We start from the raw sequence: 22,607 nt of genomic DNA, 5'->3' as shown, positions 1-22,607 counted from the left end.
TTTGAAGCATTCAACTGACTTTGCTTGAACCCATAAAATCCATGGATTGAGCTTGCAAGAGTCATCTGATAACTTAGGACTCCACCTTCTCATCCAAATTCGGTCATTTCTGAAAGACCATGATGGCGACAACGCTGCCCAGTACTAATGTGGGGGCTTTGAAATGGACAAAGTAAAAGGGTTGCCAAATCCATCCTAGATACAGTTTATAGCAGAGACTAAGTGTGCTACAATCAGGACTTAATCGCCAAGAAAACCAATTTCTGAAATAGGATTGTTTTCAGTGAACTCATTCAGAATAAATGTCAGTGATACAAACACATGGAGGACAAACAGGTCTTATCTTCTCTCACGAAAGCTACTTTGGGCCTGTTTATCTGAGAGCCCCGAGTAATATTTTTACCTTTTCTTTTATCTGTTCCCAAAGTAATATTTTTATCTTTTCTTCAATAGCCAAAAGAATCGAAACCATGTCTGAAAGAGAGGGTAACTGAGGACCCAAAAGAAGCTTTATAATGAGTTTATAAACAGCAGTTAAAGGGGGAAAGGTTAAATCTCTCCCAGAAACAAGCAGCATACTGTTCAGAGAAGAAATGAGAAATTGGGGGGGAATTGTATCCTGTTTAAAAACCAGAATATCAAAGCATAATAATTGCTCACTTTACTCACTCAGCATGTTCCCATCTATCATGACAATGTAATGCTAAAACAGATAGGAGCTCACATCCACCAAAGTGACTATTGATCGGCAATCAATAGGCTTTGTTTCTGGGCGACTGTAATGTCTGGTAGCCTACAGCTTGCTGCTGTATCAATAGAGAGGCCACAGCCAAGCCTTTCTGATCAGTGAATAAATTAATTAAATAAATGTCTGAATTCATTGTGAAATATTACAATAATATTGAAAATCAAAGCAGGTGTCCAACAGATGTTGCTTTAGGCGTTGTAATCTTTCTTGACAGAGGAACAGAAAGCTCTAAATTCATTACGTTGCTTTTTTTTATTACATAATATGCTTCACACTAGAGGGAGACAAAGACCCTTCACAGATGACAAGCACTGAGCTGCACTTGCATGATTAATGATTTAAGGTCACATTGTATGATGTTTGTGTAGATGAAAAAAAGTCTTTGAATCCACTGACATCCACTCTATATGTTTTAAATGCCATGTGTACAGCCTGTTTCATCCATGGACTTTTAAGTTTCAAGTTCCCTCTCCATTATTAGTGATGCTTTATGTGATTTTAAAGGAAATTACCTCCAAATTAAGAGTGTTTGTTGCCACAGCTTGTCCTGCCTTCTTAAACCTATGCAACTTGAAATGCTTACCGGAGCACTGAGGCAGTCGGGGCATGGCAGTTTAATTGAAACATATTTTAGTAGAATGTGGGCCGTATTACTGGGTTGTATCCTCAGGGAGGCACATTGTAACAAAAGAGCAGGCGGAGGTAGAGACACGGTGAGGCGAGGAGAGAGGAAGACAGAGTGAGGAGGGGTGGTGCGAGCAGGAGGCAGAATTGCACTTTCACAATGTATCTCAAATCCATAATGGCACATTGTTACAGAGTTTATGGGATGTGTCCCACAATCAATAACCAATTTATGTGAACTTGATGGATGGATAAAGGCCACACTGGTTACATTACCTGTTTCCCATTCGGACAGTATAGCTGACCTTGGTTTGTGTTCACTTATGTTCTGGGATAATCTGCCAAGGCTTTTTACTTCCACCTGGAGCAGATGTTATGTGACCGGTGGCGTCTTTATACTTTGCCTATAACAAGCACTCCAGATTTTCTCTAGTGCAAAACTTAATGTGTCTCAACTATCACTTGGTAATATCTTTTCCAGGGAATCTGCCTTGCTTCAGGCATGCCTGGGTTGCTATAACAACAGCTGCTGCTATATCTGTCACTGCTGTGGGTCACGGCTAGCTAAAAGAGCAACATACATCACATCCCTCTTAAGTGCCGGTTTTCATCTATTTCTCCCTGCCAGTACCTTTGCCTTTTGCTGTCTTTTTGTCTTCCGCAGCCCCTCTGAGTTTGCATATCTGAAGGAGCTCTCTTCCCACGGAATAAAACCCATCTGTACGTATGTGTTTAAGCTCTGTGAAGACAGACAATTAAAATACACCGAGTTTACTTCAAGTCGAAACTAATCGGAAGGCGTTTTGTTAGCTGCTTTTCTGCTGAGTTAATGAGAGCTGTGAATGCCAGTGGGGCTTATTGTGGTTGATTTAAAGCCAACTTCTTTCTTTTCATCACCATTGCAGTCACAGATAATAAGGAGAACATGAGTTAAGAGCTGCTGAGGGTCAATATTGCATTTTCTTCTCAGTGTCCTGGTAGAGTTAAAGTAACAGAGGACTCATTATACAGTTTGCATGGCACCGAAAGACGGACGTAGCCACATGAACTCCTGCTTTACAGCCTCCGTTTTACATTGCCACCCCAACACTACTTTTTTAGGAGTCAGAAGTGAACAAATTTAGGCGAGCAGTGGGAGTGCTACGTTATCAGCTAATGCTAGCTAGCTTGGTAAGCAGGCCATTCTATATAAAGATCAGTGTTGGGACTAACGCGTTATTAAGTAACGCGTTACAGTAACTACGTTATTATTGTGGTAACGAGCACGGTAACTAGTTATTATGCCAAAACCAGGAACGCGTTACTCGTTACTGGGATTTAGATAGGCTCGTTATTCGTTACTTCGTGTGGTGGATATCGCGGAGCTTCCACAGATTCAGTAACATTAGCAAGTGGTGGAAGCAGGTGGATGAAGGAAAAGGGAGGCAAGAGGAGAGACCCGAAGCGGCCGCCGGTCCGCGTGTCAGGTGAACTGAACTTATGACCTGCAGTCTATCGGAGTCAGATATAAACCAAGTTTAGGTGCAGTTTATTTTCGGTATGCTGACATTTTCGTACTGCGTGCTAGCTAGCATGACGGAGTTTCTATACAGCTGGGTGGGTGCTACGTTACTGATGTTGAACTTTGTTCATACGGTTAAATATTAGAGTTGCCAACCGTCCCCTAAAAAACAGAATCGTCTTGTATTCAGAGAAAATATTACGCGTTTCGTACTGAGGTGAAAAGGAACACAGTTTGTCCCGGACTTCAGCTACAATGAAAAAGACACAAAGCTGGAGCTGCACAGCTGCCTCTTCTTCTCTCATTCTCTCCCGTTTCTACTTCAATCATGAAACTGATCAATGATCAGCTGATCGGCTTTTCTCTCTTGTTTATTTATCGCCCACTTTGCGCCAGAAAGAGGAAACCAGCGGATGTCGCGTTAAACAACAGCAGCACGTTTAAGCTTGATCAGCTGTTGTTAGAATTTATTTAATATTAATTTCTAGTATCAGCTGATGTTTGCTGGAGCCACAGCTGTAAAGCTGCTGCTCATGATATCAGTTTGGTTATCTGGTGAGAGGGAAACATGAAGATGAAACCAGGAGATGTCCTTACTGAATCATCAGAGCTGAACAGGTGATGTAGAAACAGGTTTACCTTTTAGGTGACATGAATGAGTTGAAGGGAAGTTATGAGCTGTTTCTGAGAGACAAATAACACCAGGATCCTTTTCTAAGTAGCTGACAGCTGGTAACTGTGCAGGGGCGGGTCTAGCAAAGTTTTGCCAGGGGGCCAGGTAGGGCATTAACAGGGAAAGGGGGGGGGGGCAAGGAAATACTTTTCTTTATTATTCCCATTTAAAATGTCTCGCTTTTAAAAAAATAATTATCTGAGTCTTACAACAAACAATTGATAGATTGATACATATATACCATCAGAACAGTGTACATCACTGTCACAACAGTGTTTGTTTTCATTCAAAGGCTTTATGATTTTTCCTATAATGGTGGGCTGGTCTCTAGTCAAAATGCCCGGGACGATTTTTTTGTCCCAGTCCAGCTCTGTATGCAGCTCATCTGCAGTCTGGTGTTACCTACATCTTCCTATTCAGAAGGCAGAATTTCCAAGTTCTTAGTACAATCAAAAGCACCACGACTGCAGTTTTTGTGTTGGATGTAAAAAGCAAGCTAGAATCATGGTGGCGGTCAACAACGGTCCAGGCGTGGGATTTCTCTCATGGAAATGTGCACATTATTTTTTCCTTTCTATTGGTAGGTGGCACAGTGAACTTGTGGCAAGTAAGCAAGCTAGAAGACTGGCAGTCTTGCTGGGTATCCAGTTACGGAAGCAACACATTAACAAGAGAATTCTGAGTAAAACCAAAGTTACTTTCCCTAGTAACTAGTTACTTTGAAAGTAACGAGTAACTTGAAGTAACTGAGTTACTTTTTTAGAGAAGTAACTAGTAATGTAACTAAGTTACTAATTTAAAGTAACTTACCCAACACTGATAAAGATACCTGTGAATTAGTGCTGAGTAACATACTTCTTTCAGCTGCTGCCTTTAGAGGTCACCATAGCGGATCATCTTCCCCCAATTTCACTCTATCCCTTCTTCTGTCACACTAACCATGCTCTCTGAGGTCTTCCTCTTTTTCTCCTGCCTGGCAGCTCAATCTTCTATATCCTTTGTCCAATATATCCACTATCCCTCTTCTCAACATGTCCAAACCATTTCAGCCTCGCCTCTATAATTTTGTCTCCAAACCACTCAACTCGAGCTGTCCCTCCGATATACGAATTTCTAATCCTGTCCATTCTGGTCACTCCCAGTGAAAATTTTTCACTCTGCCACGTTCAACTTGACAGGAGGAGGCAGAGGTAGCAGGAATCACTACCATCTTATAAACCTTTCCTTTAACTCTTTTAGATAAGTATGAGAGTCACATTAGTGGTTTAGCTTCTTATTGTTACCTAATGGCAAGGAAACGTGGTGTAATTTTTTTGACTGTGCTTTAAAATGAGATAAACAGATTAACTCTGTTAAGATGAGTTTTGTTTTTAAACTAAGGCTCCTCAGTAAAGTCAAGGCCTGCTTCCTGTAACATAACTTTGAGAGATCAGTTCACTCTTTTATTACCTCTCACTTAGACTGTTGCAGTCATTTCTATTTTGGCTCTGATTAGTCGTTACTTTGTCGCCTGCAGCGGCTTGCTTTTTGGCGAGAAAGAAATGGTGTGATCACAGTACTTTATTAGGCTCCTTACCCTGGCTTCCAGTCCATTTCTGGATCCAGGTTAAAATTTTATTACTTGTTTTTAAGAGTCTCAATAGTTTGCTGCCACCATAGTTAACTGAACTTTTGCAACCTTACACTCCTGCCACTCCTGGGGTTTACGAACCAAATGAAGCTTATGCATGAGTTCCCTTTCCTTGGGCCAATCAGCTGCCACTTTGCATGGCTCAAATCTGACACCTCAGTCAGAGCTCCAGCCAAGCCTCACTCTTCATCTTCACCACCACCAGTGTCTAGACTCTGGGGGTTCCTGTCCTATATCCTATCTCCGTTGGTATTTTGTTCAGCCACAATGGTTCATTGGAGTCTAATCGCCAAATGCATTAATTTCACCATTCCATGCATCATTTTCATGCAAGAGTCTCTCAGTCATTTTAAAACAGATTTAAACAATACTTATTCTCAGGTGTTTTCCATTCTAGTTGAACAAACACAGTCTTATTTAGGGTTTTTAGTGTATATTTGTTGTTTGTTTAGTGTTTTTGTTTTTTTATGTGCTTTAGAAATTTTTGACTTATCTCTGGCTGCTATCTTTCTGTCACAAATAACCCCTAACACGTGTCTCCACCCACTCCACCACTCTTCATTTTCCTTGTGCTCTGTTTGTTCTTTGAATAGTTGACCCCAGGTATTTAAACTCATCTACCTTCACTGCGGCTGCTCTACGCACCTTCAGCTTTCCAGCCTTCTCCCTCTCATTTACACACATATATTCTGTCTTGCTTCAACTGACTTTCTTTCCTCTTCTCTCCAGAGCACACCTCCACCTCTATAGGCTCTCTTCCACCTGCACCGGATCAGGTTTGCCAGAGGTGGCCCACACATGGGCCAGCACAAGGCCAGTTGCAGACACACTGGTGGTCCTGTGCTGGCCCATGTGTGGATTACCTCTGGTGAACCTGATCTGGGCCACCAAAGGGCTGCCATTCTGTGCGATATACCACAGAAAAGCGGGTCCGGGTCTACCCCAACCGTAAACCCTGGATGACAAGCAAGGTTCAGGCACTGTTAAAGGCACGCAACTCTGCATACAAATCTGGGGACCAGGACATGTACAGCAGAGCAAGAGCAGACCTTAAAAAAGGCATCAGAGCAGCAAAACTGGACTATTCAAACAAGTTATCAGATCACCTCTCTGATAACAACTCCAGGAAGGTATGGGAGGGCCTGAAACTCATCACCAATTACAAAGCCAATGGGACAAATATAGATAACATGGACATCTCGTTAGCGGAGGAACTTAACCACTTTTTTGCCCGCTTCGAGAAAACTGCAGTCACCCCCACCATGCACACCACCCTGCCCACAGCGTCCTCTGAGCATAGCCCCCACACATTTAGCCTCCAACAACATCAGGTCCGCAATGTGTTCAGAGCAGTGAATCAGAGGAAAGCTGCTGGCCCCGACGGAATACCTGGTAGAGTGCTCAAAGCCTGTGCCGACCAGCTGGCTCCTGTGTTCACCAGACTATTCAACCTCTCCCTGACACATGCCACTGTCCCTCACTGCCTGAAATCATCAACAATAGTCCCAGTCCCCAAGTCCACCACCATCAGCAGCCTCAGTGACTACAGACCCATCGCACTGACTCCAGTGGTTGCAAAGTGCTTTGAGAAGCTGGTCCTAAAACATATAAAGGACTGCCTCCCACCCAGCTTCGGCCCCCACCAGTTTGCCTACAGGGCAAATAGGTCCACAGAGGATGCAATTTCCACTGCTCTCCACTCTGCTCTGCATCACCTGGAGAATCCTGGGACATCAGTAAGGATGCTCTTCATTGATTTCAGCTCGGCCTTCAATACTATCATCCCAGACATTCTTATAGACAAGCTGGTAAACTTGGACTTCCCCCCCCTCCACATGTGCATGGATCAAAAACTTTCTCACAGACCGTTCACAATCAGTCAAGGTTGGCAACCAGCAATCATCCACCCTGTCGCTCAGCACTGGCTCACCACAGGGATGTGTGCTGAGTCCACTATTATACACCATCTACACCAGTGACTGCACCCCTACGCACCCCTGCAACATCATCATCAAATTTGCAGACGACACCACTCTGATGGGGCTCATCGTCAATGATGATGACACTGCCTACAGGGATGAGGTCCAGCAGCTGTCAGAATGGTGTAACTACAATAACCTCACCCTAAACACCAAGAAAACCAAGGAAGTGATCATGGACTTCCGCAAAACAAGGACTGATCCTCCCCCCCTCTTCATAAAAGGTGACTATGTGGAGAGGGTGTCCTCCTTTAAGTTCCTCGGCACCCACATATCCGAGGACCTATCCTGGTCCACAAACACATCAGCCCTAGTAAAGAAAGCCCAGCAACGCCTCCATTTCTTGAGGGTTCTGAGATGGAACAGGCTGCAGACTGAACTCCTAGTGTCCTTCTACCGTGCTACTATCGAGAGTGTGCTGGTGCACGCCATCCCTGTGTGGTACGCGGGTTGCACAACAGCTGACAAGAAGAGACTACAGAGGATCATCAGAACTGCAGAGAAGGTGATCGGCTGTCCACTCCCCTCCCTGGACTTAATTGCCAGCTCAAGATGTCTCTCCAGAGCCAGGACAATTATAAAGAACCACCTCCATCCCAACCACCACCTCTTCAACATCCTGCCCTCTGGAAAAAGGCTCAGATCCATCAGGTGCAAAACCAACAGACTAAAGAACAGCTTCTTCCCGTGGGCTGTCAGAACTATTAATGGTAACTAAGAGTGTGTAAAGACTTCCCCAACACATCCACCCTGACACTGCTGTTGATCATCTATGTGCAATATCTCAGTCTTTCCATGTTCTGTGCAATATTTTTGGCTCAAGTGCAATTATTTTGGTCCCAGTCTGTTTCAGTGTTTCCTACAAATATACCATGTATAAGGTCACATTGTTCCACTCACACATGTATGTGTGTATATATATATATATACATATATACATATATATACACACTGCTTTTTATTTTATTTTATTCTATTTATTTATTTATTTATTTCTTTTCCACCTTCGATGTATATTGGTTTCTCTTTTTCTTACTTTAGCACCTTTGTGGTCCAGCTACCCAATTTCGCTGTGCAAGAAACTGCACAATGACAATAAAAAGCTCTAAGTCTAAGTCTCTCTAAGTCTAAGTTGTGTGCAGCCATGGGCCAGTTGCAGACACAGCTGGGCCTGTGATGATCCAGACCAGTCTCAGCTCTGGCCCCAGATGTCAGCCTAATGTGTACCTTAATCAAGCCATGTAATAACAACATGTGCCGGAACATAATAGTGCAAAAGTAACATGTCAAAACTCTGTTCAGACAGTGAATGGACTGATTCTTATATAGCACTGTTTTACTCTCCCGTCTTACTCAAAGTGCTCTATACAACATGCCACATTCACCTAATCACACACTTTCTCTAAACTGAGTGCTTCCTAATTACATTCATACACATTCACAGTCTTGACATGCAAACTGGGGGAGCCAGGGATCGAACCACTAACCTTCCAATCAGCAGGTGACCTGCTCTACCGCCTGAGGTACAGCCACCCGATGGTAAAAATGAGTAAACCCTCACTAGGTTTTGGATAAAGCGGACACTCACAAACCTGTTAATTTGAAATGTTGGCTACCATAGCAGTATAGTATTGCAACATGGTATTTGGGTCTTCTAACTAAAATAGGAAAATAGGAACATAAATAGTGCCATCATTGCCAGACCTGGCAGTCAGAAGTGTCAGCTTGATGCCGGATCTGGGCCAGACCTGTTTTCTGTACTTACTACAGCCCTGCACATCCCCCTTATTCTGGAAATTGGGTACCAGTCAAAGTAGTCCGGCCCCTGAATATGAATAACTTTAAATGTCACAGTATTAGTAAAGGTTTTCAGTCAGCAACAACAGAAAAGCTTTAACACAGATTGTGGAATGCATTGTATTTGATATTTAAAAGCAGCTCACTGAAACATGGCATATTTTATATGTGTAACAGACAAAACCAACATGGTAGGAATGAATCACAAAGTATATAAAGTTCTACAGTGCTGTATTATAGAAAGAGGCACACATTTAGTCTCAATAGCAATGCTACTGTAGAACAGCAACAGTCAAAGCATTGAGTATAAATTTCAGATTAACTGTATGAAGCAAGACTTGACCTATAGAATATACTTCAAGACCAGAGCTGAGTGTGGCTATGAGATTTTTACATAGGAGAGTATAAGAAATTTATCAGTTCAGACCAGCTAAAAGTGTGTGATTTGAAACAGTATTTTCTGCATATTTATACTCCATTTTTGTATTACATTTCATTTTGTTACAGCAAAAAAAAAAAAAAAAAAGACAAATGCAGGCCCCATACAATATAAAAGCTGCACATTTTAGTTTCCTTAAAAAGACTTTTGGCCAATACAAATAAAACTGTGACCCAAAAATCTCAGCATGGTATAAAATTGTAAGAAGACTAAAAAAAAAAAGAACTGAAAAAGTAGTATATATTCAGTATACAAGATGTACATAACAGACTAGGACATTTTTTGGGATCACATCTGTTTATAGGTTATATAAATCACAGAGGCACTACTAACTACCAAGAAATTCTTTAGTTAGTCCGCTCACTGCTATGTCCAAATGAAGTATGGCTGGTAATTCTCTGATAAAAAGTGCAGTATACTGACATTTGTGTTCATTAACCTGATGTAACTGTGAAAGCACTTGATTTTTAGAGACGCCTTGCACAAAGGTTACAAAAAAAAAACATAGGAGAGGAAAGGCAGGAGAAAAACTGAGCACTTGGACATTTTTGACTGGCTCCTCACAAGACACAGTCGATACACAGGGGCAGTCAGTTGGCAGGATTCCCATCGCTGCCTGGGAGTAATGATATCTTCATAGTGACACAGATAGGGTTGATGAAACCGATGTCCCACTGTTATTGGTCAATACCTAAGGAGAACAGAAAACATGTTTATCTTTAGCCAGTTTTACAACACTACACAGTACTGTGCAAAAGCTTTGAGCTGCCTCTCATTTCTTTATATTGTTTTTCCTCCAAGGAGCCAGATTTTCTTGTAACTTTTTAAAGTGGTCCTTAATAATAGTTCTTCAGGCTTTCAGAAGGTTTTTCAAGTTTTTTCTTTCAACGTTAGGTGCTTTGTCTCTCATTCCTACAAAGCAACACCTCTCCCCAACTAGGGACAATCTGACCACCTCTCTCTGCTCCTCATCTCTGCCTACATCCCCCTCTGGAAACAAACTCCTCCAAGTACCCAGGTCAGTAAAAGATGATGCTCTCCTCCAGCTACAGGACTGTTCTGATCTGACAGACTGGTCCATCTTCTCTTCAGTCTGTCCTTTTCTATATTAACTGCTATGTAGAGAATGTTACAGTGTCCAAAACCATCTGAGTTTTTTCTAAATGAAAACCTTGATAAACTACAGGCTCTGATTATAACATGTAACTGAACCTTCAGACTGAGGGACAGTTCTCTGTACAAGGAATGAGCTGATAACCCAGAGACAGGTCCACTCCCCTCTCATTATAAATGGAGAGTGGGTGGAATATGTCTCCAACTTGAGGTTTCTGGGCACCCACATCTCCGTCGACCTCACCTGGAAACACAACCCAAACGCCCTGGTAAAGAAGGCTCGGCAGCGCCTGCACTTCTTCCATGTCCTGAAACGAAAGCTGCTGCTGGCCTTCTACCGCTCCTCAGTGGACAGCGTGCCCTCTTCCTGCTGGTGTTTGGAACGCAGGGGCTACTAAGAACAGGAAGGCTGCACAGAGGGTAGTTAACACCACCCAAAAATCATTGGCTGCCCTCTGCCACCTCTGGAGGTCAGGTCTTTTGCAGTACTTCCAAGCACTATGTTCTCTTCTATCATTTTGTATATTGTACATTCCTCTTGATTGTATAAATTTCTCCTGTTTGTAATTTATTCCTGCTGTCTTACTTATAATATTATTCCTTCACAGTTGGCGTGGAGCACCCATAATTTTGTTGCACATGTACAATGACAATAAAGGGGTATTCTATTCTATTCTATTTTTAATTCAGTCCTTGAACATCAACATTTTCAGAGGAATGTTTTCTTAAGCCACTTAACAATGACCTTTGAATCATCCTTAAAAAAGACCCCTAGTTCAAGGGATGGACCAGTCTGTGTTTTGTCTACATATAAAATGACACGAAGAAATCCAGCAAAGACCTGACACAGGAACTGAGATCAAAATTCAGTTGATCCATCTACCGTTCACTGAAACCTCATCAGAAGAGGTCTCAGTGGAAGGGTTGCTGTCAAGGACGGGGAGAAAAGGCTGAGGTTTGCCAAATTACAAAAGAACTGTACTGAACTGGCAACAGGTTTCATGAATCCAAATTTGACATTTTTGGTTCAAGGCAATGTCAGTATGCATGGAGGAGGTCAAGAGAAACAATGAGAGATTGCAGTTATCTGTAAAGCACAGTGGAGGCTCTGTCGATGTTTGGGGAGGCATTTTAGCAAGCGGGATCTTGTCAAACTTGATGGTATTACGAATGCAGAAAAATACCATCAGAGTTTGATCCAACATGCAATACTATCAAGAAATTGTCATGAAAATGATACCAGACATGCTACAATAAAAGCATACGTGAATAGGAAAACACACAATGGCACACTTTGAGTCATGAATTCGCCTCCCCAGACCCTGGACCTCCAAATTATTAAAGCAGGGTGGGATCATCTTGACAGCAAACAGAACAAAAGGCACCCAATGTCCAAAGAAGAGCTTTGAAAGTCCTTCAAGAAGCCTGGAGAACTATTTCTAAAGTTGCTTAAATAAATGACAAGAAAGCTTGTTTAAGAGTTCAGGCTGTTAAAGAGTAAAGATCAAGCAGGTCAAGTAAAGGTAAAGTAAATACCTGTATCTATTTTCCAATTTTCTTGCAAAATGCAAATAAATGGTTCAAGACTTTTGCACAGCACTGTGGGTCTGCTTACTTACACCAGTTATTTCAAGATAAGTGTGCACTTTTTTAATAAGCCAAAAGTCCTACATCCTAAACATGCAAATGTGCATAACATTCAATGTGTTAGAAATCAATATATCTAAAAGTTAACATGCTTACATTCCCCACACTTTCAAATACTTCATTCAACACTGCTTGCATTAATTATGTGCAATCGTTCCTAATGGAAAATCATTGAAAGTGGGACAGATTGGACACTGAATGGTGACTGAATAAAAATGGAGGATTCGTGATTAAGTGAGGCCGTTTTTTTGTTTTTTTTTAATGTCAGAAATGAAAGCTCCTTTGAAGGGGATGAGAAAGAAGGGCACAAGGGGTGTTGAAGCAGCAGACTCCTCCACAGAGCTGCACAATTATGAGTGATAAAGGTACAAACACATGAATTGAAAGACAAGGGATGATTTCAGTGATTAGAATCGGGATGAGAGAATCACATATAAAATACCGTGTCATTGAAAACCACTTTTATTCTGTAACAGGAGCGGCTGGATTGTCTTTCTGCTCAGAGGGAATGGCTAGGTAGTTTGTCCTGTGGGCAGATTGGCAGAAAAACAGAGGAGTGTCTAAGACCTGGTGCTATGGGCCTCTCTAGCACCACACACCACAGCTACTTAGTTTGCACAGTGCTCATGACAGTGCAACAATTCTGAATTTCCATTTTGTTTATTGAAGCGTGAAAATGTGACTCTAATTCACAGAAATTAAGGAATGAGTTTTACCAGATAAAAAATATCTAATCCGAGCAGTGCCTAGGGACTGCGTGGAAAGCACATCAGCAAGATGTGACATCCTAATTCAGCATTTTACAGCCAACCATCAGCATGTTTAAAAAAACAAAACACAGTGCTTGCACTGAATATGCTCCCAATTCAAAAGAGCTGCACTGAAAGTGTGTAGATGAAGAACACTTTATACAAGTGAAACGAGTTTTGTGACTGTAAGCACATTTCAGAAATAGCCTAATTTAACTCTTTGACAGATCACATCGTTGCCTCCTATCTTCTCCTTTAGGGACATGACTAATACGTTCTGAACCACTAATGCATCACAAAATGTAATCTCAAAATGTCCTACTTGTGCTACATATTGCATTCTTAGAGTGGGTAGACCTTCTGTGTTGTCATAAGGGTCACTAATGGCTAATGGCCAAAGCCTATGCAATCTTTCAGCTACAGGTAGTGACAAGGCGTACAGTAATACAGCTGAGAAAACTCGGATCTAATAGATTTTTGAGATTTCTGAGCTTTTGACTGTTGCTGTTGACTTTAAATTAAAAAGCTTCTTTCTTTTAGCTTTACAACTTTTCGTTTTTGGGGGTGTGGCACTGTTACTTGATAATGAGAAGGTCCTAGGTTTGAAATCATCATCTGGCGGGGACTTTTCTGTGTCTATGTGTTTCCTCCCACAGTCCAACGACTTGTAGTTCATGGCATTAGGTTAACTGGTTATTCTAAATTGCCCAGTGTGCGAATGGTTGTATGTCTCTCTTTGGTTCAGCGTGTCCCCTTTGCTCTCGCCCTAAGACACCTGGGCCGGAAGAAAATGGATGGATGGAACTTTTGGTTTCTCCTATATTTCCGATGGGTTCACCACAATCGGTGGAGCCACTTGTATTTAATTCATGTTTATTTAATTCTTTTAATATAGTTATAGCAACATAGATATTTAAAGTTAAAATTTAATGTGCTTCTATATTGTAAGGCAGGGGTGGGCAATTAATTTTCCAAACAAAATTTAAAAATTAAATTTTTTTAAATTGGAAATTAAAAGCATGATTGCCTAAGACACAAAAGGTCCCCAATTCGCAACTAGGAGAAAACACAATGCACGCCACAAAAGAAGAAGAAAATTCAAGCTGGTGAGGCTATCTAAATGCATAAATCTTAGAAAATCAACAGATAAGAAAACTCAAAAAGCCTTTGAATCAGGTTGCCTTGATATTTTGAATTTTTGGAGCATTTTATTTTTTGATAATTGGACTATTAATTTATCTGTCAATCTGTCTACTGTTCATAAAATTGAATCTAAATGCTTTAGGAAAACACAGATTGTAATACCTACTTTGTAAAACTCAGTGACCAAGAAGTGTCGGAGTGATTTACTGCTATATAAATTAAACCACATTAAAAAACAATACTGATCACAAAATAGCCCCAAAGTCTGTCTATCTGTCTGTGTGTCTGTCTATCTGACAACCCTGAAACATTGGACTCACTGGCCAATAATGCTGTAATTTTTAATTTGGTGCTTGATTACATTTGTCACTACACAAATATGAGATAGTACAGGACTGTTTTCTAAAGTTTGAAAACTGTGAGAAAAGTTCTGCATTTTAATTCTGCCACTTCCAATAACTCTTAATTACCTGCTAGTGCTAATAGTAACATAGAAAGCCAATAAATAACCGAATGTTTTTAGAGAAGTTTAGTTTCAAATTTAGTTGAAAATATAGTTCTTTGAAATATATTAGCTCACAGAAACACTTCACTATTTATTATGTTGTAATATGTCTAAACCCTGGATATTGGGTCTTGTGAATATTCAGCAATGTTGTGCATGTTGTGCAGTATGTGGACTTAATCTGTCACTGAAGGAAGCAGATTTGTAGTCAGCAGTAAGTGTTTGCAAAATAAAAATAACTGGATCAGCACATGCATGATTGCTCTCTTCAGGACATAAAGTCCCTGTACAAAAGTTGTAACTGTGGGTCGTGAAGGTTAGCCGGCACCACTAAAATCCAGTGGGAGCTGACTACAAAGGTGCATTTGGGTCTTTGACATTACTGACAAGGCGATGCAAAATGCCAGTCACTGATGGAGCTGAAAATCCATCACGGATGTTAAAAGGTTGTTTAGAAAAAAAAGAGCAGTCAGCAGTTTAGGTAAAAAGACAGATTAGTGTTCCAGGAGGGTTACAAACTGATGGACTGAATTACTTCTCTGTCTGTGTGTTTGCCCCCCTGCCTCATTCCTTCACTCTCTGTCCCTGACTCCTAAATCTCATTTCCCTATCCACCATATTTTTTAGATTTTAAATTACAATTATGTAACCAGAAATCCTAAGCAAATAAACACTTACAGATATTTGTGCACTTCTTTGGTGACTTCAGACTTTCAAATTAATGTAAACCCACTGCCGAGTTTTGACTCATAACGCATAAATATCTGAATATGTGACATCAGGGTTCTGTTCAGGACACACGCTGTTTAAATTAGCTGTTCAGTCACATCCCTGCTAACATTATCTGTCTGTGCATCTGTACATGAGACTCACGCTGTGTCCTGGGCCTGCTCATCAGACTTGGAGATCTTCCTGTAGCAGTAGACCATTTCAACCAACAGCCAGAAGGTCAAGAACACCAGCAACACATACATCATGATCTCAGAGTAGATTGCTGTGGTGTCGTCACTGGCTGCAGAGTTAAAACAGTGGCAAGGCACATGTATTATTCATTATGCATACTTCCTTGGAATACTGCAAGCAGAAAAGAGCAGAAGAGACCTGAGCTTGTACAACACTGCTGATCCACAATCATCTGTCATTCATAATTTTTAATACATTTTATGTCTTTCGCTGAAGAACAAATCCAATTAAACAAATAATAAATATGGTTATGCGGCTACAACAAAAAGCAAACAAAGGTGTTTTATTCAGGAGCATCCTGACTGTAGATACACTTAAAAAGTGATGCAGAAACTACTTCATGTTGCATTCATAATATTATGGCCATACCTGTAATATAATGAAAAAGACCCTACAGAGTTAAAGGTGCCCAGTGGAGATTTTGCAAGGCTGCTTTTATGCCACAGTTTCCTAACAGTGTGCACTGTTTTGTTGCAGAGCTTATCTTGTTCTTACATGTGTGTATACACATCTTTATCGAAAATTCAACCTAAATCTGCATATAAAAACACTAAAACTCCACAGGGTATCTTTAAGTATGAAAATAGGATGAATATGCAATGTCACAGAGGTTCTCAGAGCGTGAAACATACTCTAACTTTAGAATCTGTCATAAAAATAATTGCATGCTGTTTTTGACACCAGAACAGCTTTTGCTCCTTGTAAACAATCCTCTTCTGCTCATTAGCCATTTTGAGATGCTTCTGGAGTAAGTAATAGCACATAAATCATCCAGTCCTATTCTAAATATTACATACTTAATATACACTGAGATTAGCTGCAACATTAAAACCATTCACAATGCCTGCTGGGATTAAATTCTGCAAGTCTTGTATACGCTTATGACATTCTTCACCAGCATAGACATTATAGAACATAAACTCATGGCTACACAACAAAACTACTTAAGAACGAGCCCAAGGCACTGCCTCCAAACCCCCTCCAAATTAACCATGCAGAGGATGAATGAGAACAAGCCCCACCTATGGAGGCACCATCCTGCAGGTACTAAGGAATCTGCTGCCTATTTATTATCGCGAGACAGCCAAAGACACCCCCAGAGCAGGCCTACAAAGTACTTGACAGGTGGTTTTAATGTCACTGTGGTTCAACAGATAGTTTATTTAGCTGATAATTCAATATCCAGTCAGTGAAATCAAACAAATATCTTGTCAACATTCTATTGAAAATACTTTCTCATTTATTGCTTTCTCTCCATTGTTTACAATGGAAGGTCATTAGAACAGTATCCCATTAACAACCCATTAAGAACAAAAAGAGGGATTACAAGCAAGCGGAAGCTGTTTCAAAGTGCACATGGGCATCTTCGGCTGTTAAAGAAAGTTTTCCTTTTATTGTCCTTCATTTGTTTTCATAATGAGTGACTGTGAACCACTGTGTCACTTAGTGTATAACAAATTCCAGAAAGCCTGCTGACCAGACAGCTGACAGCTTTTTCTGATTTGATTCAGCAGCCCCAGCAAAAGGAGAATATTAGTGAAATATAATCCCTTTGATGGGAAAGCATGGATATGTCGGCCACGAAGTAATCCATTCTACCACTATGGATGCCATTACTGCAACATTAATGTAACCATGGTCTAGTGTACAGTGCACTAGCTGCAGGCTTTGTGAAATCTGAAACAACTGTTCTGTGAAATATGGAGGACAGGCTGTGAATATAATAAAAAACAATCTAACTGTACTCTATTCTTCAGTTTTCTTTTTATGGGTGCAAACTCCTTAAATCAAACTAGCCTATCGCCTGATAGCTCACAATATGTTATGTGCAAGCATATATAGAAAATGTAAAGTTAGAGAAATGGGGAGAGTTGAGTAATTTCAAATATACGTAGGGTATATTCGATTAAGGTGGAACATGACACATTCAGCAAGCCAAGCATTCAGGAAGCAGAATACATTACCCCTTATTATAGATAGCAAAGTAGCTGGTTTGAATTAACACCTTCACTGACAACAGAAGAAAGCTTTGATGGACAATAAAGGCAGACAAAACAACACACAATTATTCCTTTTAAACCAGTACAGTCACAAGAAAGGGAGAAAGAAGGAAAGTGGTGCTGTTAGTGGCAGACTGCGTTCACACTCATGCATCACAAAAAAAACCTGTTGGAAATATATAACATGTACTATTTTTTATCTACTGTTGGTGATTTGTGCAACATAAATAAACATAAAACACAGACTAGTCTTTCTCTCATCTCAGTGTTAACTGTGCAGGTCTACAGTGGAATCATCACTTAAGGCGTCCTGCATCTGCAAACTCTTTTCATTAAGTGAGTTTGGAGAATACTCTTTTACAAAAAAAAAATCTGCCCTGTTAATATTAGAGCATGTGGAGAAAAATGGAACATACACAAACTAATGCTGGGTAGATATTTGAGAGAGAGATTTTTCATCATATCAATCATTACTAGCTTTTTAGTTTCCATTTATATTTGACTTATTTCATGTTACTGATGTGGAAAAAAGAGCTAAACCTGAGCACAGGACACAGGTGGATAGCATGCAAGAATTTTACATTTAGGCATACCTTTCTCTTTCACAGTCAGGTTGATGGTCTTGTTTACTTCGAAGACTGGAGTGTATAGCTCAAAGCCAAACACACGACGAATTTCACAGGTATACAAACCACTGTCATTATAGGTGACATTACGGATTTCAATGGAGACCTCTTGTAAGTCCTTGCTTCCGTTCCAGTTTAGACGGTCCTTAAATGGATTATCGTCCACATTGGAATTGTTAGTGTTATGTTCGTATATCTAGAAGAAAGGAAAAGTGTGCAGGCATTAATTAAATACACAGACAGTGTGAGCAAAATCACAATGTGCTAGATCATTTACAATAACGTAGAAACAACTTACAAGATATGAAATATTTTTGCCTTTTGTTGGACTTGGGGTGTAAAGCCATTTTACAAATGTCTTTACGGTGACCTCCTCCCTCTTCAAACAGGAGATGCAGGTCAACTTCATGGCTTTTCCCACAATTGCTTCTGTGTCTGACTGGATATCGACACATACCGGCATGCACAGGTGGACTTGAGAAGCATGGAAAGGTTACATATATTTAGTTTACCACAATGTAATTGTAAAAAAAAAAAAAAGAGAGAGAGAAAAAGAGTAGAAAAAAAGAAAGCACACCCTCTTTAAATTCTATGGTTTCACACATAAGAATATAATTAAAAATAATCTCATCCTTAGCAGGTCTTTAAATTCAATACAACCAAGATAAACTAGAAAACATGACATCCTACACTGTGTCATTATTTCCTTACAAAAACTAATCCAAAATGCAGAAGCTACATGTGAAAAACGACATACACTCTTACTGCCTCCATATGAATTAAAAGACCAGGTGCTCCAAATCAAACATACTTGATTAATTGATCATCTGGAGCATTCAGGCGTGAGTTAACACAAAGCCAAGGAAGAAAGACATCGGCAATGGAGAAGCAACTGTTACTGTCCATCAATCTGGGCAGGGTTATTAGTTCTTTTCTAAACAGTCTGAAGTCGATCATTAAATGTTAAGACAGTACATTTATTTTAACATGGCTTAGGTTTGCAAAGTTGCATCTGAACAAATCCCAAGACTTCTGAAACAATGTTCTTTGGACATTTGGGGTCAAAGTGTAGATATCTGGCCTTAATGAACTTGGAGAAAACCAAATGCAGCTTATCACCACAAACACTTCATCCTAAATGTCAGCAGGTGGAGGGGTGATGATTTGGACTTGTTTTGTAGCTACAGGACCTGGGCACCTTGCAGTCCTTGAGTCAACCAGTAACTCATCTGTATGCCAAAGTACTCTATAATCAAATGTGAGGCCATCTGTCCAACAGTTAAGACTTGTCTGAAATAATGTCACACAACATGATCCCAAGCACAGCAACAAATCTAGAACAGAATGACCAAAAAGAAAAAGAATCGAGGTGTTGCAGAGGCCCAGAGAGCTGTGCATTAACACAAATCTCAATGTACTGAAGCAACTTTCTAAAGAAAAGGAGGCTGATAGTCACACAGAAAATGAAGTTATTTAAGTTATTGTTGCCCCAGTTCCCATCACCCCTTCCTTGAGTCTGGTTTTGCCAAAGGCTTCTTCCTGTTAAAAGTGAGTTTTTTTTCCCATGGTCAGGTGCATGCTCAAAGGGTATATAGTATATTTGTTTTTAGGTGTCAAATGTCCCTTTAAAGATGCACTTATTACTGATCAAATTCCAAGCATTCTGTAGAATCTGCCACAGTGCATCATTTTTCAGTTATTCATAAACACACGCTAGTGTGGCAAGGACAGTTCTAATATTTTTTAATAACTTAATGACCCATTGATGTGTGATCCTTTGGTCATCGGGTCTCACACTGAACCCCATGTTGAACCAGATGCAAAAGTCAGTGAGCATTAAAAAGATAAACTGATTTATACAGCTCTGTAGGCCATTGGAGACACTTAAATCACAATACTGATAGCAAATTCAAGACCAGCAAGCCCTAATGATGGCCTCTGCCCATTAGTATTTACTAGCAGTGGGAGGAATAAATGGATAGAGGGAGTGCACAAACTGTGGGTAGTGTAGGAAGAGGGAAAGAATACAAGAGGAAGAGCTAATTGAAATATAAATGCATTAGTGGTAGAAGAATATTGGGAGAGGCGTAGGAAGTGAACAAACATATGCAAGAAAAAAATTCAGTGGATTATAATCACAAAGACACATTTCTTGTGTTTATGTGACTGTTGCAGTGTTGGGCCCAGTGCTCTTATATAACCCAAAGCCCGCTGGGCTGACAGTGACAAACATTGATTCTATCGCTCTCTCTCTCTTTTTTTTTAAGCTGAGGGCTCACACAAACACATGGAAACAGAGCAGAGAAATAGAGAGGAAGGCATGAAGGGGACAGAGGAAATGGGGAAAAGAAAAAGTGAAGAAACTTAACCCCAGTGCCCTCTCTTCAATGATTCTATTCATTTCCCTTAAATGCTGACAACATTAAGCAGTGAAGGGCTCTGCAGACCAATGGGACTGCTCTGAAACTGGGTTTTGAGTTCACAGCTTCCTGTCTGGTTCGCAAGCCACTGTCAAGGCCTCTGATTACTCATTGTTGTATAAAAACGTACAATAGAAAATGATAAGTCCACAGTCAAACAGGATATTTTGACATCTTGCAGAATTATACTTACCAAGAGAAATCAAAAGTACCAAAGTTTGCAGATGAAGCTTATATTGCGTTACCATATTCAGCTCTTTGTGGAGCTGCAGGAGGACAGTATCGCTTTAACTTGGTCTTTTTCTCAAGTAGTCTTCACACGAGATCTGGTGTGAGACAGAGGAGTTGTTGAAAAGACTTCAGGACCACGGACAGCGCCTCTTCTCGGCCGATAAGAGCGCAGGTAACTTTCCTCTTCGTGTCTGAAAATCCACCCCAAGAACTCTTAGAAAAGACGCGTTTCTGATTTACACATTCAAAAAGGGTTCTTCTTGGATTTTAATCGTTATTTTGATGCGCTCATCTAATAACCGAAGCGTTCATATAGCCCTTAATGCGCAATTATCATTTACACAGTAAGAACTAAGTTCATCATTTCCTCGACTTGGGGAAATAAACAAGTCCGTGATGTGAGACGACTACATGAGTGATCCCACAGTTTCTTCGCGCATAACTGCTGTCACTGAGTACGGACCCATCCAGAAACACCGCGGAAATCTTTCTAGAAGCAGGCGGATAGGATCTGGAACCTGTGGATTCTCAAAAGCCGACGTACTCACTTATTGTTGCGATATCTGAAGTCCTGATTGCACACATGCAGAAAAAAGCATCGAGGCCAGTTCTCTCATTTCACCCCTCAAAAAATAAGCCTACTGACTGTCAGAAGTCTGTTTCCTCCATTAGAGATGACTGATGACATTTCCCAGCCGCGGCTCAATGTCTTTGTTTTTCAGCAGTCACTTAGCGCTGGCAGGGGCAGAGGGTTTGATACGCATGCGTGAGTCACTCCCTCCTACGCTACAGTGTGCAGGACCACATTATTGTCACTTGGGTAGGCCTAACCAACTCAGCCGGTAAGCTTGTTTGCATTTGCTTAAATATTGACTAAACAAAGCTCAGCGTGCAGAAACACCGCGTGCACACGTAGAATCCAAAAATGCAAATCAGTCCTAAGAATGCACATTGTATAAAGGAATAAGATGACACCAGGCTGTCTTTGTCATGTGTTACATAAGCTTGTTTAGAAGCTGGAAGTAGAGTTTCTTCTTAAGACATTTCATTTGTTACACATCAGTACTTGCATTTCCTGTTTCCCAAGCTGCCCCCCCTCCCCCAAAACCCCAACCAGTGAAGAAGTCTCACAAAGATTTTTATATGTCCTGATGCTGTGTCATTGTTTTTTTTGTCTTTTAAAGTGAAATATCTTGGATCAAAACAATGCTGATTTCTTGGTCAGTGTTCCAGAGTGAAAGATTTTGTTCCAAAGTGTACAGAAGCACCTACCAAACAGCTTAACCAATGTCAAGGTGATAAATGTGTACCTATTATATAAATATAAGTCTATGTAGGTCTGTCACCACATCAAACTTTATTTTCATGGCTTTTATTCTAAAGAAAATGTAGTGATTTTCAGGACTGACAATGCTAAAAATGAAGTTTAAAACCTAGTCAGTAGGATGCAGTGATTCACTCGATTCAGGCAGGGAAAAAACAGTCCATCACGCCACCTGCACCAGAGAGAGTACGCGAGTACCTGCTTAAAAATTGCACTTTTTTCTGTCAATAAAAACCAGCAGGGATTTGACTCAACTGTAAAAACTAAAAGAGGTGACAAGGAGACAAGGATAAACATGTTTTCCTGCTCTGCAGACCTGAATAACATCTAATATTAATACCAACAGACTTGCCTGATGGATGTATAAAGTGCTTTCTATTGGGCAATCTATTGCAAACTTTAATATACTGCACATGTATTATCTTAAGCATAAAAGTGCCAACAGCTGGTTAATACTTACCAAAAGAAAAACCTCTTACAAATTGCATTACTAAT

The 22,607-nt window shown here is 40.5% G+C and overlaps 1 protein-coding gene across 3 annotated transcripts; it reads right to left on the bottom strand.

Moving 5' to 3' along the window:
- Nucleotides 1-9,066: 9,066 nt before the first annotated feature.
- On the bottom strand, nucleotides 9,067-21,546 carry scn3b (sodium channel, voltage-gated, type III, beta). Of its 3 annotated transcripts, XM_063493036.1 has the most exons (7): nucleotides 21,337-21,541; nucleotides 20,751-20,979; nucleotides 18,436-18,611; nucleotides 18,105-18,333; nucleotides 15,422-15,560; nucleotides 12,594-12,677; nucleotides 9,067-10,082 (listed from the first exon to the last, which is right to left on the bottom strand). In XM_063493036.1, the coding sequence occupies exons 2-6, from the start codon at nucleotides 20,803-20,805 to the stop codon at nucleotides 12,614-12,616; spliced, it is 663 nt and encodes a 220-aa protein (XP_063349106.1). In that variant the 5' UTR covers nucleotides 20,806-20,979; nucleotides 21,337-21,541; the 3' UTR covers nucleotides 9,067-10,082; nucleotides 12,594-12,613. The 3 variants fall into 3 exon arrangements, with proteins under 3 accessions (XP_063349106.1, XP_063349105.1, XP_063349107.1); XM_063493035.1 differs by having other exon boundaries at nucleotides 20,751-21,541; XM_063493037.1 differs by lacking the exon at nucleotides 12,594-12,677 and having other exon boundaries at nucleotides 20,751-21,546.
- Between the last annotated feature and the right edge of the window lie 1,061 nt (nucleotides 21,547-22,607).

The sequence above is a fragment of the Pelmatolapia mariae genome, linkage group LG14 (genome assembly GCF_036321145.2).
Source record: "Pelmatolapia mariae isolate MD_Pm_ZW linkage group LG14, Pm_UMD_F_2, whole genome shotgun sequence".
Taxonomy (NCBI): domain Eukaryota; kingdom Metazoa; phylum Chordata; class Actinopteri; order Cichliformes; family Cichlidae; genus Pelmatolapia; species Pelmatolapia mariae.
The sequence above is the reverse complement of the archived record's forward strand: the minus strand, read 5'-3'. Positions and strand labels throughout refer to the sequence as shown.